Source organism: Trachemys scripta, chromosome 2 (genome assembly GCF_013100865.1).
Source record: "Trachemys scripta elegans isolate TJP31775 chromosome 2, CAS_Tse_1.0, whole genome shotgun sequence".
NCBI classification, from domain to species: Eukaryota; Metazoa; Chordata; order Testudines; family Emydidae; genus Trachemys; species Trachemys scripta.
In genome coordinates this window covers 200,226,958-200,243,102 of record NC_048299.1, presented here as the reverse complement: position 1 = coordinate 200,243,102, position 16,145 = coordinate 200,226,958, and the positions used below count along the sequence as shown (strand labels likewise).

General features: G+C 42.2%; 1 protein-coding gene across 1 annotated transcript in view; it reads right to left on the bottom strand.

The window, feature by feature from the left end:
* Positions 1-16,145, bottom strand: part of DLGAP1 (DLG associated protein 1) — a 632,647-nt gene that overhangs the window by 26,965 nt on the left and 589,537 nt on the right. Inside the window, exons 8-9 of the mRNA XM_034762696.1 lie at positions 12,517-12,890; positions 4,922-5,013 (exon numbers count right to left, since the gene is read on the bottom strand). Of these exons, the coding sequence (XP_034618587.1) occupies positions 4,922-5,013; positions 12,517-12,890 (466 nt within the window). The remainder of the gene's footprint in view (positions 1-4,921; positions 5,014-12,516; positions 12,891-16,145) is intronic.

The window sequence follows — 16,145 nt, the reverse complement described above, 5'->3', positions numbered from 1 at the left end:
AGATACTATTCCTTAACGTGACAGAGTCTCAGTGTACATAGTAGATAAAATCTAATGTACTAGACAGAGCAGAAGTGTATCCAGAAGAAGAGGACAGCTTTCCCTGGCCTGGAAAGGTGGGGAGGCACTTATGTGGGCGTTTAACACCCCTGTTTTGCCCCAGGACAGTATTCTTGGTCTATGAACTATGGCTGCATGTCTCTTTCTAATAAACCATTTATGACAGGCTTACATCCAGCGAACCAATTATAGTATTAACTTAGAATGTGAATGCAAGGTATGACAAGGGCATACCATAGAGACAAAGATGGGGGAGATTGGGGGAATACCATGGAGGCCTAGATCGGGCTGGAGGGGACAGTGTGAGGGTAGCAGAGACAGGGAATCACCATCGAGCAGTGGGACAGGCACCCAGCAAGGGCACTGCAGTTGAATCAGTCTAGAACAGTACTAGTGAGGATGTGGGACAACCCTTAAACCTATTCAGAATGGCTTGTGTGGGTGCACTGAATAGCTTGTGCTTCAATTGGTTTGATACAAGTAGTTGAAGCACAAACAATTCAAGTCTCTGGTGTACACAAGGCCCTAGAGGTGGTCCCTTCAGGTGAAGATTGAGTCACAGGTGAAAGGAAAGATCAGGAGAGGAGTAGAGAAAATGTAGGACCACAAAATAAGTGTCCATGACCCTGATCCAGCCTATAAAAATGAAGACAGCAGTTTCGAAATTTCCCCTTAAATGAGTGGGAAGCCAGTAGAGTCATCCGAGGACTGGGGTGATGTAGTTAGCAATGATGGTGGGGGAAAGGATGAGGGGTGGGTGAGTAACTGCAGCCAGTTCATAAGGTTACACATGATCTTTGGACACATGAAAAGGTGGACAAGGCATCTATAATTGAACAACATTGCAGAGCTGGGGCTTGGGAGCCAGTATGAAAGAATTATTATAATAAAGGGGAAAGAGGACACAGGGTTGGATAAAAAACATAACAGATTTGGACCCAAGGCATTTTTGTATATGGACAACGTAGCAGAGATAATGATGGGCAAATTTATAAACACAGGTAGTGTAGGAAGAGAGATACGAGTAAAAGATGCATTCAAGGTCACGTATAGTGGAGACGAATGGTAGTCTGAGGCCTGTTCTACGCTTAAAAATTAGAACAACCTACGTCACTCATGGCTGTGAAAAATTTCATGCCATGAGTAATTAGGTCAATCGAATAGTTAGGTCAACCTAACTCCTGGTGTAGATGCAGCTAGGTCAATGGAAGATTGTTTCTTGGAGAAATGGATTTATTACAGAAAAAAACCTTCAACTGATGTAGGAAGCATCTACACTATGGTGCTGCAGCTGTGACACTGTAGTGCAGACACTACAAGAGGAGGAAGATGGAAGAGATAGAGCTGTGTGTTGAGGATGCTCCCCTTGCATAAAAGAAGCACTTCTGTTTTTTGAGACTTTTAGCTGGAGAAACTGAGACAAATCCTCCTGTTTATTTGGTCCAGACACAGAAGGTGAAGAAGGAGGAGTCGTCATTAAGGAAATAAAAAGACATGGAGAGATGAGATTCATCAGCATCAGAATGGTGGTGAAGATTAGAGGATAGCAGTAAGATGACCAAGGGGGACAAAGTAGATAGAATGAAAAATAGGGCTGAGAAATTATGGACCTTGTAGAATGCCATAGGGGAGGGCTCTTGATGTAGAGGGAGGCCAATTTTGTTGCTTCATGACATACGTTGATTTGGCTGGTGCACAAAGAAAATTATTCAATTAATATATTTATCCTTTTAGAGTCAGTCTTCTAGTGTATTTTATCTTTCAGTGTCCTGGAAGATGATTTCTTTAACAGGTTTATTTCTTTGTCATGTATCCATCTGAAATGGGTTCTCTGTGTTTCTGCAGATGTTGTCCTGGTTTGGGGCCAGGAAGAATGCACTCCATTTACAAGTCTATTCCTTTAAGAGATATTCATTAAAAGTCCTCCCGCTGTGTTAACAAAATGCATAGGAATCCAAATTGTGGTGATAAGCTCTTTGTGTCTTGAGTGCACTCATTTTCTGACTATTAGGTTGCTGTCTTTTATCAGTCAGTTCATTTCTGGAAGTACATGATGGATTACTATTTGCCATTCTGCTCAAAACAGCAGCAGTCTCAACTTTATCAGCAAGGAATCCCAAAACACAGCTGTCCTTAGGTAATGCAGAAATAATGCTATCTCAGTATAGACCTTGACAGGCAAATCCTATCTCTTGATTTTGCTCTCTAGAACAATAAAAACAGTAACAGAAAGAATACTGCTTAAGTAAGGTATTTACCATCAGTGGTTGGCTTATTTTGGACACTTATTTCTTTTGTCCTTGGGGAGGAGTTAAGTGGCTATCATCACCTATTTAAATGCGCTAATTTACTTAACACTAGGAAAGCGGTGGGGGGTGGAGGCTCAGGATGCGTATGTAAAGGAATGTCTTCCAGAAAGAGATGTTTTAACAGTTAATGAGGACCTTGCTTAGCAACAACATAACAAGGTCACTACAGTTCACATTTCCCCTCTGAAGTCCCCTTAACCTTTAGAGTGTTAGTCTGTATCCGCAAAAAGAAGAACAGGAGTACTTGTGGCACCTTAGAGACTAACAAATTTATTAGAGCATAAGCTTTCGTGGACTACAGCCCACAGATATATATATATCTCCTCATTATATGTTCCATTCTATATGCATCCGAAGAAGTGGGCTGTAGTCCACGAAAGCTTATGCTCTAATAAATTTGTTAGTCTCTAAGGTGCCACAAGTACTCCTGTTCTTCTCTTAACCTTTTAGAACCACAACAGAAATGCTCAGGTAGAAGATAATGACAGTCTGGTCTATTTAACAATAGTGTAAACAATAGGTGATTTGGTTATCAGCTTAGCAAATGCGCAACAGTCAAATATAGAAAATTAGTGCTAAATACTTTTCTGACCCACTCTCTACTACTGTCAATGGGCCAAATCCTGCAGTCTGTAGGAAGGTGCCAGGCCCCAGTTGGAAGTGGTTCATATTTGCTAGGGGGAGAGGGGAGAGTCTACAGGGGACTCTTCTCCCACTGCCTGGAATGAAGCAGTGCTTCACAGTGGCTCTATGTTACTGCACAGTGGCTTTTGGGCAGTGTGGCCCATCGAACCACAATTATGCCAGCCAAAACTCCCCCGTGAAGGGGGATCAGAGGGACTGTGTGTCCACCTCTGCAGCTGTGGCAGTAGAGCTCCTCCGCTGGTGCTCCATGTCCTGAGAGGAAGGAGAAAATTCTGCCCCTCACCCAACCCTCATATAAAACCCATTGAGTCAGGTTTGTGCAGGGATCAAGATTTGCCCTATAGATGAAATGTAGAAAGTAAAAGTCCCTTTGGCAATTTCTAGACAGAGAATGGTCCCCTGAAGTGCGCTCCAGGCAGGAAAAAAGCATAAATGCCAGGGGTGGGCTTCTTTATTTTTATCTCAAGCACTAATTTAATAAACAATCCTAGAAGAGATTCACATTTTATAAACTGACGTTTTACTTTAGGTGTCGCAAAACAATGGGTTAAAAAAAAATCTCACTGACGGATAATTACTCAAAATTTTATGAGGAATACTTGTGGCACCTTAGAGACTAAGAAATTTATTTGGGCATTTATTTATTTGTTAGTCTCTAAGGTGCCACGGGGTACTCCTCGTTCTTTTTGCTGATACAGACTAACATGGCTACCACTCTGAAACCTGTCAAAATTTTATGGCTCTCTAAAGTATATAATGTTTTTCATTTAACTCTCCCACCGTTCCTGAAAAATCAGCACCTGAGAAATATAAGACACAATGCTGAATCGTACTCAACTTTCCAGCACAGCAACCCAACAACAGCCAATCCAGGAGGTGAATTTTATCATGATTGCAGGCACTCATGCACTTCAGCTCCATCCCCTGCTTAACCTATTTGTTAGAGAGACAAGGCGGATGAGATAATATCTTTTATTGGACCAACTTCTGTCTCTTTCACCACCTTATCTCTCTAATATCCGGGGATTGACATGGCTACAACAACACTGCATATTACCTATCTGTTGTCCTCTTGTGAACAAGTAGGGGGATGAAATGTACAAGAAGCCAGCTTTTGGCTTGTACTCATGTACCCACTAATGTAAAGATGGTGCATTTAATTCTAGACTACTAGCTTCAATACTAGCAATACATATTGTCACTGTATTGGTCAACAGAGCAATAACACAGTATTATTTTTGCAGTATTATTTTTGAAGTGGTTTACAAATATTACTTTATAATTAATCCTCACAGCATAGGCAAGAAAATATTACTATCCATCTTTTACCGGTAGGGAAACAGAGGCAGACAAATTAATTGACTTGTCAAAATCCCCCCAGAGATCAATCTCAAATCCAACAGTAAAACTCAGGCCAGCCAGATTCCCAGTCTTGTGTTCAGACCATTAGACCACACATCTGTGCTCAGCTGCCATTCACCTATGATTTCAGACTACAGTGTTTTACTGAGAGAGACAATATCAACAGAAATTATCTCCTATGGCAAGATTCATATTATTTTTAAGTGAGAATGTTTTGTTTATTTTTTTAGAAAAGATTTTCAAAATGTTTTTATACCTTTTAAATTATGACATTCCAAATGAACATGCATCACTTTTAATGTAATTGTAAAACAGGAACATAATGAATTGTGGAAACATATACATGCTTTACTTTCAGGTACCTTTGTTCATATTTACTTTTTAAAATACTAAATGTCATAAAAACTCAAAAGGATGCTGTTTGCATGCCAGGCTCTTGGATATTTGGTCTCACTGGTCTGATTTTGCTTTGAGATATTTTTATTAAGGCATGAAAGAGAATATTGTACATGTGCATTCAGAAAATCAAATGAATGTTTACTCACCACTTCTCCTCCTCTACTTGAACTCCTATGGATTGGAACTTACTGGTTGCTTTATTTTCACCTGGTTTGATGGATTCTTCAGCGTCATCAACCTGAAGAAATAACCAGATATCAATAGAATGTATTTTTAAGAAAGATATTAAGGCAGCTGAATCACTTTACTTATTATTGTCTTAATTACCAAGGACATACACACATGACTGATACCATAACTACATTCATCTACTCAGATAGTTTGTGTGCCAAATGCTATGCACATTTATAATGTTATTCAAATAATAGTATTTTGTGCTAATTTATATATTTTTTTAAGTCAATGATGGACTCTCAAAATGCAGATGAAGTTTATCCAGTGTATTACAGATGCTGATTATTCTACAACACACTTTAATTAACGTGAATGTGAAGTGATGTTAAAATTACTTTTTTAAAGGAATTTGTTTTATTTAAATGTTAGGGTTCTGGAACTGACTATTATAGATACAAGATTTAAAAGAAAATTAAGGTTACTTACTTGTAACCCAAGTTCTTTAAATGACTCTGCACCAGTCAGTGCATTACCCAGAAATAGGAATATTCAGAGCACCCAAAGAACTATCAACTGCTCTTTATTGATGGTGTTATTTTATTGCTCTCCATATTCATGCATACAGATATTCATCATAACACATATTCAGTGACTTCATATGACTCTCCTAGTTTAGCTAGGCTTACTTTACAAAGTAAATTGAAATTAAAATTCAATCACAGGAGATTATGCATTGACCCAGCAGGATTGTAAACTCTTATGGGATTGGGCAGTGAACATCTTACTCTATGTGTCTTCTCATGTTGAGAAGTGGCATAATAATTAGTAAATTCCTCTGGAATTAGTGCCACTGTAATCAGTGGGATTACTCATGATGTAGGGACTGCTCAATGTGCACAAATATATGTAATAGAAATTCTACTGTCTACACCAGGACTGCTGACATTTCATAGTTCTGCTTTAAAGGTCTGGTTAACAACAGCAACAAAATTAAAGCAACCTGCCACAAAAATGTTTCCTTCTTTCTGACAACAGTTGACTTTCCCTCTAAAGTTACTATTACTTGAGATTTGGGTGAGTAGTAGACCCGGATCAGTGAAAGGTTCAAGGTGCAATATCTCTCAAAACATTTAAGGGAGCATCTCAACACTGTTGCTTGAGACAGACAAGTTCACTGGACACTGTTATGGTTTATAAGTAACTAACATTCCCACTGTATTTTCAATATGCCTGTCACACTGTGTATAAGGAATATAATTACTTGCAATCAGTATAGGTCAATATTTTAGGGGAAAATTTCAAAGGCACAAACAACTGCCAGTTGTGCCTTTGAAAATCTCCCTCTTAATGGCTACTGCAATACAGTATTAAATTCAAATGTATTTTACTTACAGCAACAGTGATTTTAAGACTGGATTGGGAGACCCCTAGACGTCCTTTTAAGATTAAGGGTTACAATACCATTGTTAATTCAGGTTTCCTCCAATGTAATCCACATAGATTTTTTTGTTATTATTCCAATAATTTTACTTCTAGCTTTGTAATTTTTTCTCCTGTAGGATGGTCTTTGTCAGCAGTAAAGTTGTTCACTGAAATGAGGGACACAGGGCTAGACTGTGCCATTGCCTTATATGACTGATTAGGGGAGTAAGAAGGATTAAGGGCTCCCCAGTTTGCTCAGCCTATCTGGATCTTGGTTTCAGGTCTAGTGCTGAGCACAGGCCCAGGTATCTGGATACTTCCTCCTGCAAGCAAGTGGGTAGGGAGGAACTAAGAGTACAAGGGAAGCAATAAGCTGCATCCTTTCAAGGGCTGCAGAAATTTAGGGCTGGTCTACACTACAATGGTAAATCGATCTAACATACACAACTTCAGTTATGTGAATAATGTAACTGAAGTCGACGTAATTAGATCCACTTACCGCAGTGGCTACACTGTGCTGTGTCGATGGGAGAACATCTCCCGTCGCCTTCCCTTACGCTTCTTGGGGAGGTGGACTACACAAATCGATGGCAGAGTGCTCTCCCATTGGTTTAGCCTGTCTTCACCAGACCCATTAAATCGACACTCGCTGCATCGATTGCAGCAGTGCTGATCCGGTAAGTGTAGACATGTCCTTACTCTCCACACCCCTGAGCATAAGGATCTGGTGGGCTAGAGCCTGGGTGTGCAGGGCTCCAGGTGGCTTCCATGCCACCACCTGGCAGCCACAGCACAGCCAAGATCACTGCACTGTAAATCCTGGGAGACGAGGCACTACAGGATGTGCCAGCCATGGGAAACCTGAATGGCAGCACCCCCTGTGATGCTGATTGGTTCAGGTGCCACTATTTAAGCATGGAGGGGGTCCCAGGAAGCTGTGTGTGCAACAAGGCCAATCCCTGACCTGCTGCTGAGACAGACCCTGCCTTGTTTCTGCTTCCATGCCTTCTTCTTGATCCCTGTTTCCTCGCCTTGTTCCAGTCCTGTCCCAGCCTTGCTCCTGCCTTGAATCCAGCTCTGCTCTTGCCTTCCTTCACTCCAAGTAATCTGGTTCCAATTCCTGGTTCTGACTTGGGTTTGAATTCGGTCTCTGAGTCTGGTTCCAATCCCTGAGTCTGTTTACCAGTCCCTGACTCCTGCTCCGACCACTAGGCCTGACTGCCAATAAACCAGTTTGTAATAGATTGCACAGACCGCCTCTGATCCCCCCCATGGACGATGCCCCAGTAGTGAGATGGAAGGGATGGGCCTCCTACTGCCTGGCACACCACACAGGTCACCAGATCCAGGTCACCATGTCTCCAGACTGAGGTTCATGCTCTGCGGGCTTGGGTGATGCAATTTTTGGCAGAAAACCAAGCCCTCTGTGAATTAGTGGGCCTCTCGCAAGAGAAGAATGTTACATTCCAGGCATGAATGGTGGCTCAACCACTCAAACAGGGGCCTGTGGTGCTTCGACTCAAACGCCTTGATGGAAACTGCCAAAAATTCAGGGGATTCCTTAACTGGTGCCATCTACTTCAGCTTCTTCTCTGAGCATTGCCAACAGATCTGCCTATGCATCGGCAGCGATGAATTGTTGGATCTGGGACCCCATCCCAGGCAGCATCAATCCCTCCCTTGAACGAATCCCAGATTGCGGCAGCTGGCAAGTGGGGACCACCCCAGCTTCAACCTCCCACATTCCTGATAAATACCAATATTATGCTGACATTTTTCAAAAAAGAAATCTAGACACACTACCTATGTACTGGGATTATAACTGCCCCATTGACCAAAAGCCCAGAGTGAAAGACCGTTATGACTGAATTTACGCAATGTGTTGATTACTTTGTGTTGAACCAAAACCAATATTCCCTGCCTCTAATCTCAAAACTATTGGATCATGAGCAATTTGTATGGATTATTCACCACAGAGGACCTAATGCCTATCTAGATGGGGTACAAGTGGGAGACCATCTTCTGGACCCGTTATGGTATTTTAAATACTTGGTAGTGCCATTCAGACTAACTAATGCACCTACAATCTTTCAACACTTTGTTAATAATGTGTTCAGAGAAATTCTGAACCAGTAGGTAGTAGTCTACCTCAACGATATGCTTGACTTTTCAGAAAACCATGAGCAACACAAATGCCACCTTAGGTCTGTCCTGGAGAGACTACGACATCATGGCCTGTATGCGGAATTAGAGAATATACCTTTGACCAAACTTCCAGAGTTTTTGGGGTACATCCTCTCCCCAGAAGGCTTTAGAATGGACCCCCCCAGACTGATCAAGAATCGGGACCAAGAGGCAACATTTCATGCAGGACAGAATAATTTATGTTGATGGTTGCATATAAGTTCTGCAGTTGGAGGTACTGTAACTGTATCACAATAACCCCCTAGCAGGCCATTTAGGGTGCCTCAAAACCCACTGTCCAGCCTCCTTCTTCTTTTGGTGGCCCTGATGTGGGCTGACGTTGGAGTTTATATTCACTGTTGCGACTTGTGTACCCATACTAAGATACCACACACTAAGCTGCTCGGCACCCCTGTGACACCAGAAACCCCATCCAGGCCATGGGCTGCTGTCACCATGGACTTCATCGTAGAACCCTCTGAATCCAACAGCTACATGGCAGTACAAACGATCGGGGATCAATTGACCAAGATGGCACATTTCGTCCCCTGTGACCACTTGCCCTCAGCCAAGATGACTGCTCAGTTCCTAGTAGTGCATGTCATTCACCTCCATGGGTTTCCTGATTGCATCAAATCAGATCAAGGACCACAGTTCATCTCATGCTTAAGGTGTAAAGCCCTCTGGTTACTAAATGTCCACTCCTCTGTGTATCACCCCCAGACGGCTGGCCAGATAGAGAAGGTGAATCAAGTATTAGAGCAAAATGTATGATGTTTAGTTAACTCTATCACCAAGAGGACTGGTCCACCTCCTGCTTCTATGCTGAATTTGCATACAACACCGACCATGCCTCCACTGGGCAGAGCCCCTTTTTTTGCAATTACAGGTGTGATGGATTGACATTATCCTGTAAAATCCTGAACTTTATAGAATTAAATTAAACTTTACTGAATGAAGTTAAACCTCACTGAACTAGGGTTAATATCTTTGGAGTTCATTGTATTACAAATGCAAATGTTTATGTACTATTGTAAGATTGTATGGAACTTCTTTAGTACAAAGACAAGATTAATGCAATTTCTGGATGTTCAAAGGTCATTTTGGAACAATATGGGTGAAGTGGATTTTCTTAGGAAATACCTTGAGAGGAAGGGAATGCAAATTCTCTCCCTGTGAAGCAAAACTTTTCTAAGATATGGCTTGGGGAGAGAGACCTTTTGTAAACTAACTGCTTCTGGAAACTCCAGTTCAAAGACTCCTGAACTGTACAAAAAAGGAAACTGAACATGTTATGAGTGTGCCTATTCTGAGCTGAAGCTATGATGAACTTTTAACCATAAGGAATTCCCTAGGGTAGGGTATTAAAAGAGAACACTTGCCAGAGACCATGCGAGAGTTGGAATGGTCTCTGGTAAACTTATTAGAATGGGTTTAGGTCCTTTTATTTTTTTTTATACGTTTTCTCTGTAATGCTTTGTACCTTAAGAAAAAAGTAAGCTTGCCTAGAAAGAGCTGTGGGGTAACTTACAGCTGTATCAACCACACTGTATTTGTTTCTCAAGAGAAAGCACACAGGTATCCTTGGGCAAACTGTCTTTGCAGGGAATTATACAGTGAAGACAAGGTAACTATCCAGCCTGGATATACCTGGGTCAGAAGAGAGACACGTGTCTCCATCCAAGAGAGGAAACAGCTGGGGATCTGAAAGCCAAGAGTGGGTACTCTTGCTGAACACCTGAGGGGACATACAGGCACAGTTGCCCTAAACTGTTCCAATGGGTTCCCTCTCCAATTCTACCTCATGCTACTGACAGCCTCCCTGAACTCGACTGGGGCAGACTTGGTTCGGCAGATTCGCCACCGTCAGAAAGAGGTAAAGGGCCACCTTGAGGATGCTAAGGCGGCCTAAAATGGCACACAAAGTACCAAAGACAGGAAGCACCAACCTTTCTGGTAGGCCAAAAGGTTTGGCTATCTGTCAAAAATCTCTACATAAACAGGCCATCTCACAAACTAGACCATCAATTCCTTATCAAATCTGTCAGAAAATCAATCCTGTTACTTTCAGGCTCCACTTACCTAGGTCTCTCAACCTGCACCCTGTCTTTCATATTTCCCTCCAAAAGCCATACATGGTAAACCCATTCCCCAACCAGATGCAGCCACCGTCCTGCAAGTTCCGGTTCAAGACCATGAGGAATGTGAAGTCCATGCCATATTGGATTCCAGATTGAAATTAGGCAGGCTGTGGTACCTCATAGACTGGGACAGCTATGGTCCCAAAGAACAGTCCTGAGAGTAAGGTCTACACCCCAGAACAGGTTGAGAGTTTTCACAGGGAACACCCAGATAAGCCTGGCCTAGCGTCGATGATCCAGGGGACCTGAAGTGGGAATGATATAAAGATCTGGTGAAGTAAAGCCTGAGTGTGCAGGGCTCTGGGTGACTGATGCTTCCATGCTACCACCAGCAGCCATGGCATGGCCACGAGCAATGTGAACCCTGAGAGACAAGGCATTACTGGAAGTACTGCCCATGGCAGACCCAACTGTTCTTCTTAACCTCCGAAGATAGGACAAGAAGCAATGGGCTTAAATTGCAGCAAGGGCGGTTTAGGCTGGACATTAGAAAAAACTTCCTGTCAGAGTGGTTAAGCACTGGAATAAATTGCCTAGGGAGGTTGTGGAATCTCCATCACTGGAGATTTTTAAGAGCAGGTTTAACAAATACCTGTCAGGGATGGTATAGATAATACTTAGTCCTGCCTTGAGTACAGGGGACTGGACTAGATGGCCGCTCGAGGTCCCTTCCAGTTCTATGATTCTATGATCAACGGAAAAACCTCTTCTGTCACTGTAGGAAGCCAGTATGGCGCTACAGTGGCATAGCAGCAATGCTGAAGGTGTGCCACTGTAGCGACAGTAGTGTAGACACGTCTTCTGTCACAATTCGATCCAGGGGCTGCTCCCAATTCCACACCACATGCAGCCTAAAATCTCAGCCTTGCCCATAGTAATTAGATAAACCTAATAAGACCAACATACTGGAAATCTGTGTGAGACCATTCATGTGCAAACTTCATCTTTAGGAAAAGACTAACCACTTTTTCCAGGGGGAGGAGGGTTGGTCAGTTTGAGGACACTGCCCTATTTGCTTGGGATTTATTTTCCCTGCAAAAACCAGAGTTGAGTCTTAGTTGACTCCAACCCAGACTGTCTTGTTCTAACAGCATGAATGAAAAAGTAGATAGTGATTATGAGTATGTCATACTTCTACAGTCACTATTTTAAGGAATACGTGAGAGAGATTAACAAAAAAAGTTAGATCAAATCTAAAATGGAAATATATAGCTTATTTACATTTCTCTTTTCCCTAAGCTTCAACTGAGTGTGGTTGGATTAGTTTTCTTGTTACATTTCACTAGAGGTAACAAAGTTTAATTTATTTTAAAACAGGGCAAATCAGAGGGATCTTATCCTGTGCTGAGATAACAGCTAAGTAGAACAATGCTGCCTCATTCAAATGACTAACCGTTGTTTCCAAATGCATGAATAAACAGTGACAATTCAGCCAAGCTGGCTGAAAATATTTTTCTGGTGATAGTGTAGTGTAAATCATTGTTTTACAGATTCTCTTTCAATGATATCATTGACCCCTGCTGTGATATGATTCATAGGTTTGTGCTCATGTGTGCAATTTAACAGAGCTGAATAATAAGTAGCAAAAAGACTCAAGAAATCCTTACATTTGATATATTTAAAATTAATTAGGAAAACATCACCAGCAACACTGAGAATAATTAAATACTACTGAACTCTCTACAGTCACCTGATAGAAATGGGTAACTAACCAAAAAAGGGATTCAAAAGAGAAAAAAATGGACCACTCCATAAGTAATACAGAAACCCACACCAACAAAAACAGACACTTATCTGCTACTCAAAAACCTATACTTCACCTGTATTCCAATGGATAAACATCTGTTTTTCTTGAAGTGATCCTTCTTTCTGTCTTCCCCACCAACGGTGGCAATGGTGGTGGTTGTGGTGACAGTTGCATTATTGTTGCCTACATGCTGACTTGCAGGGCCATGGATCTGTGCATTAGCAGCCTCAATAGCAGCAGTTAGGGCCTTCATACTGTCCAAGCTTTCTGTAGAGTTACTAAGTCCAGACTGACTGATGATATCGCCCCTTTGTCCCTGCCCATCCATGTATGCATCTTGGGCAGACTCTGTGCTGCTCTGGGCCGTGATAGAAATAAAAGGTTTTGTGGTGGTTCTTGGTGGAACAGGAGGTGGTGTCTTCTTATACGTGGTAATGCAGGATGACACTGGAAAGAGTAAGAAAGACTCTGACTTACATTTCGGTTTTCACATTTTAGCAGCAAACCAATGGGGAAAAGAATGGATTCCAACCATGCAAAGGTCAATCTGTATAGGGGGTGGGGTGGGGTGGGGGGGGGCAAAGATGAGGAGGGCCCTGTACATCAACATGCCACAGTAGGCTCCAGTTAGAGAGCTGCATTACCCTACTTAATATTTCTACTCATTCAGATGTGAATCACATGATTAGCAATACAGGGGTTGGAAAAGACACTGACATCTAGTCCCTCCTCTGCCAGTTTATTATTTCTTTCACTGGATTTTTCTATTCATTTGTGTCAGTCCAGTCTTTAAATGAGTCAAGCAATGGGGCTTCCTCCAAAATGGCATGGTTTTAAAACAAGATTAACAGAGATTGGCCCCCAGACACTCACTCTGGCTAAACTGTATTATATGCAAAGTTTTACTGAAGCCAGGTTTTCTCTCTCTCTAGGTATTTTTACTCTACTTATCACAGTGGTATCAGTATACTACGTTAGACCCATGTTTAGGCCGAATTTTTAAACAGTTCTTTGGACAGTGAAGACGGGAGCTGCAGCTACTGCATTTGAGGCCTGGTCTGCATTTAAAATTTAGGTCAACACAGCTACACTACTCAGGGGTGTGAAAAATTCACACACCCAAGTGCCATAGCTATGCCAACCTAACTCCGGGTGTAGAGGAAGCAAGGTCAACAGAAAAATGCTTCTGTCAACCTAGCTACCGTTTATCAGGGAGACGGAAAAGCTCTTTCCATAGCTATAGGCTGCATCCATGCTATGGGATTATGTCAGCATAGCTACAGAGCCACAGCAATGCCACTACAGTCCCTGTAGTATAGGCATGGCCTAAGAAAAGCAAAGAGCATCCTTATTTAAAGTCTGTTACCACTAATTATATGAAAACCTATGTCTATGCATCTGAATACAAGAGATGTCTCATTCTTTGCCAGAGGTCCTCAGGTCTCTTTGAAATATTTATTAAACATGAAAAATAACGGTAGAAGCCACTTAAAAAAAAAAAACATATTGCCAACTGTTATCGCAGATTTCTCCTGTGCTAATGACGGCCCCAGTTTTGCAAAGATTTATGCACTTCTTTAATTTTACACACTGTGAGTAGTTCTATCAGTCTTTGCTGTATTGGGGCCTATAAAGAAAGACCATGGTTCATTGGGACTGTGGGGCCCTGCTTTTCAGAAGGTCAGAGCACTTTTATTCAGGTGCCTGAATATGAATTTGGAAGCTTAACTTTAGGTTCCCCCAGGTTTGAGAATTTTGGTCTGTGCATACAAAATTAAAGAAATAAATAAAAATCTATCCTCAAAGGCCATTTGGCTGCTCTGTATTAGTGAAATCCTGGAATGCTCTAAAATGAGAAAAAAGCTTATTAGGAACCAAAACCCAATGAAGCAGTATTTTATTTTAAAGAAAATAAATACAGGCACTAATCTGTGCATAGTTCAGATGCAAACATGTTCATATACATTCTTATTAACAACAATCACAAGACAAGAAATGACTTATCAGAGCCTCTTAATTGGCAGAAATCTGTGCCACCCACACAAAAGGTAACTGTACTACAACTGTTCTGCTGCCTATTTGCACTATATGCTTCTTGAGCCAAAGCCATTATGGTATTAATTTGGCTAACCCAGATCCACACAACTCCTCTTTTTGATGGCTGTATGAAGGCATTTTCTTTTCTATGGAGTAAAAGGCATCACCAGGTCATGAAATCATACATGGCTTCCAGTATTTCTGATAATATGTCTGCAAATATAAAATTCTCCATCAGTAGATTCATCAAGCATGTGAAATGAGGATGGAAAAAGAAAAGCTCACTGAAGTAGTTAGGGTTTTGAAAGTGTAATAAAGCAAACTGTGATTGGGGCTGGTCTTCACTACGGGGAGTTCAACGCTGCTGCAATCGATGCAGCATGGATCGATTTAGTGGATCTAGTGAAGACCTGCTCAATCAACGGCAGAACGCTCTCTGGTCAGCGCCATCCAGCTCTCCAAGAAGAGCAAGGGAAGTCGACCCAGAGAGCATCTCCCGTCGAAGTAGCGCAGTGAAGACACCGGGGTAAGTCAACCTAAGCTACGTTGACTTCAGCTGGAGTGGAGCTTATTCACGGAGCTGGAGTAGCGTAACTTAGGTCGACTTACCCCCGTAGTGAAGACAAGCCCTGATTTATGATGTATCCATCAGAAACAACAAATTCTTTGTGGGATGGAACCAGTGTGGGGGGAATGAATAAAAACAAGCTCCTAGTATTTTAAAAACAGTGCATTTAGTAGTGCCCTATGTGAACTAAGGTCTGGTTTAAACAGCCCATGAAAGGGGACAAGTTGGTGGTGCAAAAGAAAAGGTAACAATTTCTGAACAGGACTGAATATTGTATAACTCTTGACCAGTTCTGGAGCAGCCAAAAGCAGCATGGCATTTACGATGTAAAACCTACTGATGTTCAGGATAGTTAACTGCTGTTGATGAAGCACATGCAGATGGACTTAAAAAGAATGATGGAGAATGTGGTTTGGGTGCTGATGAAACACATCTGCACCAGAAGTGACTGAGCTGATTAATGGCTAGGAGAATGTCCTTGGAGTGTTAGTGGCAGTACTTTGGATGATCCCTCCTGGAGGCACAGCAATTTGCACTTCCCTGTATGGAGTGAATTTGGTCCATTAAATAATTAATCCTCATAACATCCCAGAAAAGTACATGTAATTTCCCCTAATTAACAGATGGGAAAACCATGAAAAACCTTGAGAAGAAGTCTCAAATGGGGTAAGATCCTCCAAAATAGAAGGGAAGCAGTAATAACACTAGCTGCCTTGTCATTGGTCACCTCACCCTAAAAAAGAAGCCAATATCTACTATAGGGTGGTATCTACCAGCAATCTGGACACTTCCTGATAGCAGGTAAGCTAGGGTTACCATACGTCCGTTTTTTCCCGGACATGTCCAGCTTTTCGGCAATCAAATCCCCGTCCGGGGGGAATTGCCAAAAAGACGAACATATCCGGGAAAAATACCAGCCGGGCACTTCCTCTCCCGCGGCTGCTCTGCTCCTCCCCGGACTCAGACTTTGGCTCTGTTTAAGAGCCAAGCTGCCCGAGGCAGCGCTACTGGCTTCGGGCAGCCCCCATGCCTCCGGACCCTGCGCCGCGGGAGCAGAGCAGCTGGAGCCGGGGAGGAGAACTGCCCGGCTGGTGGCT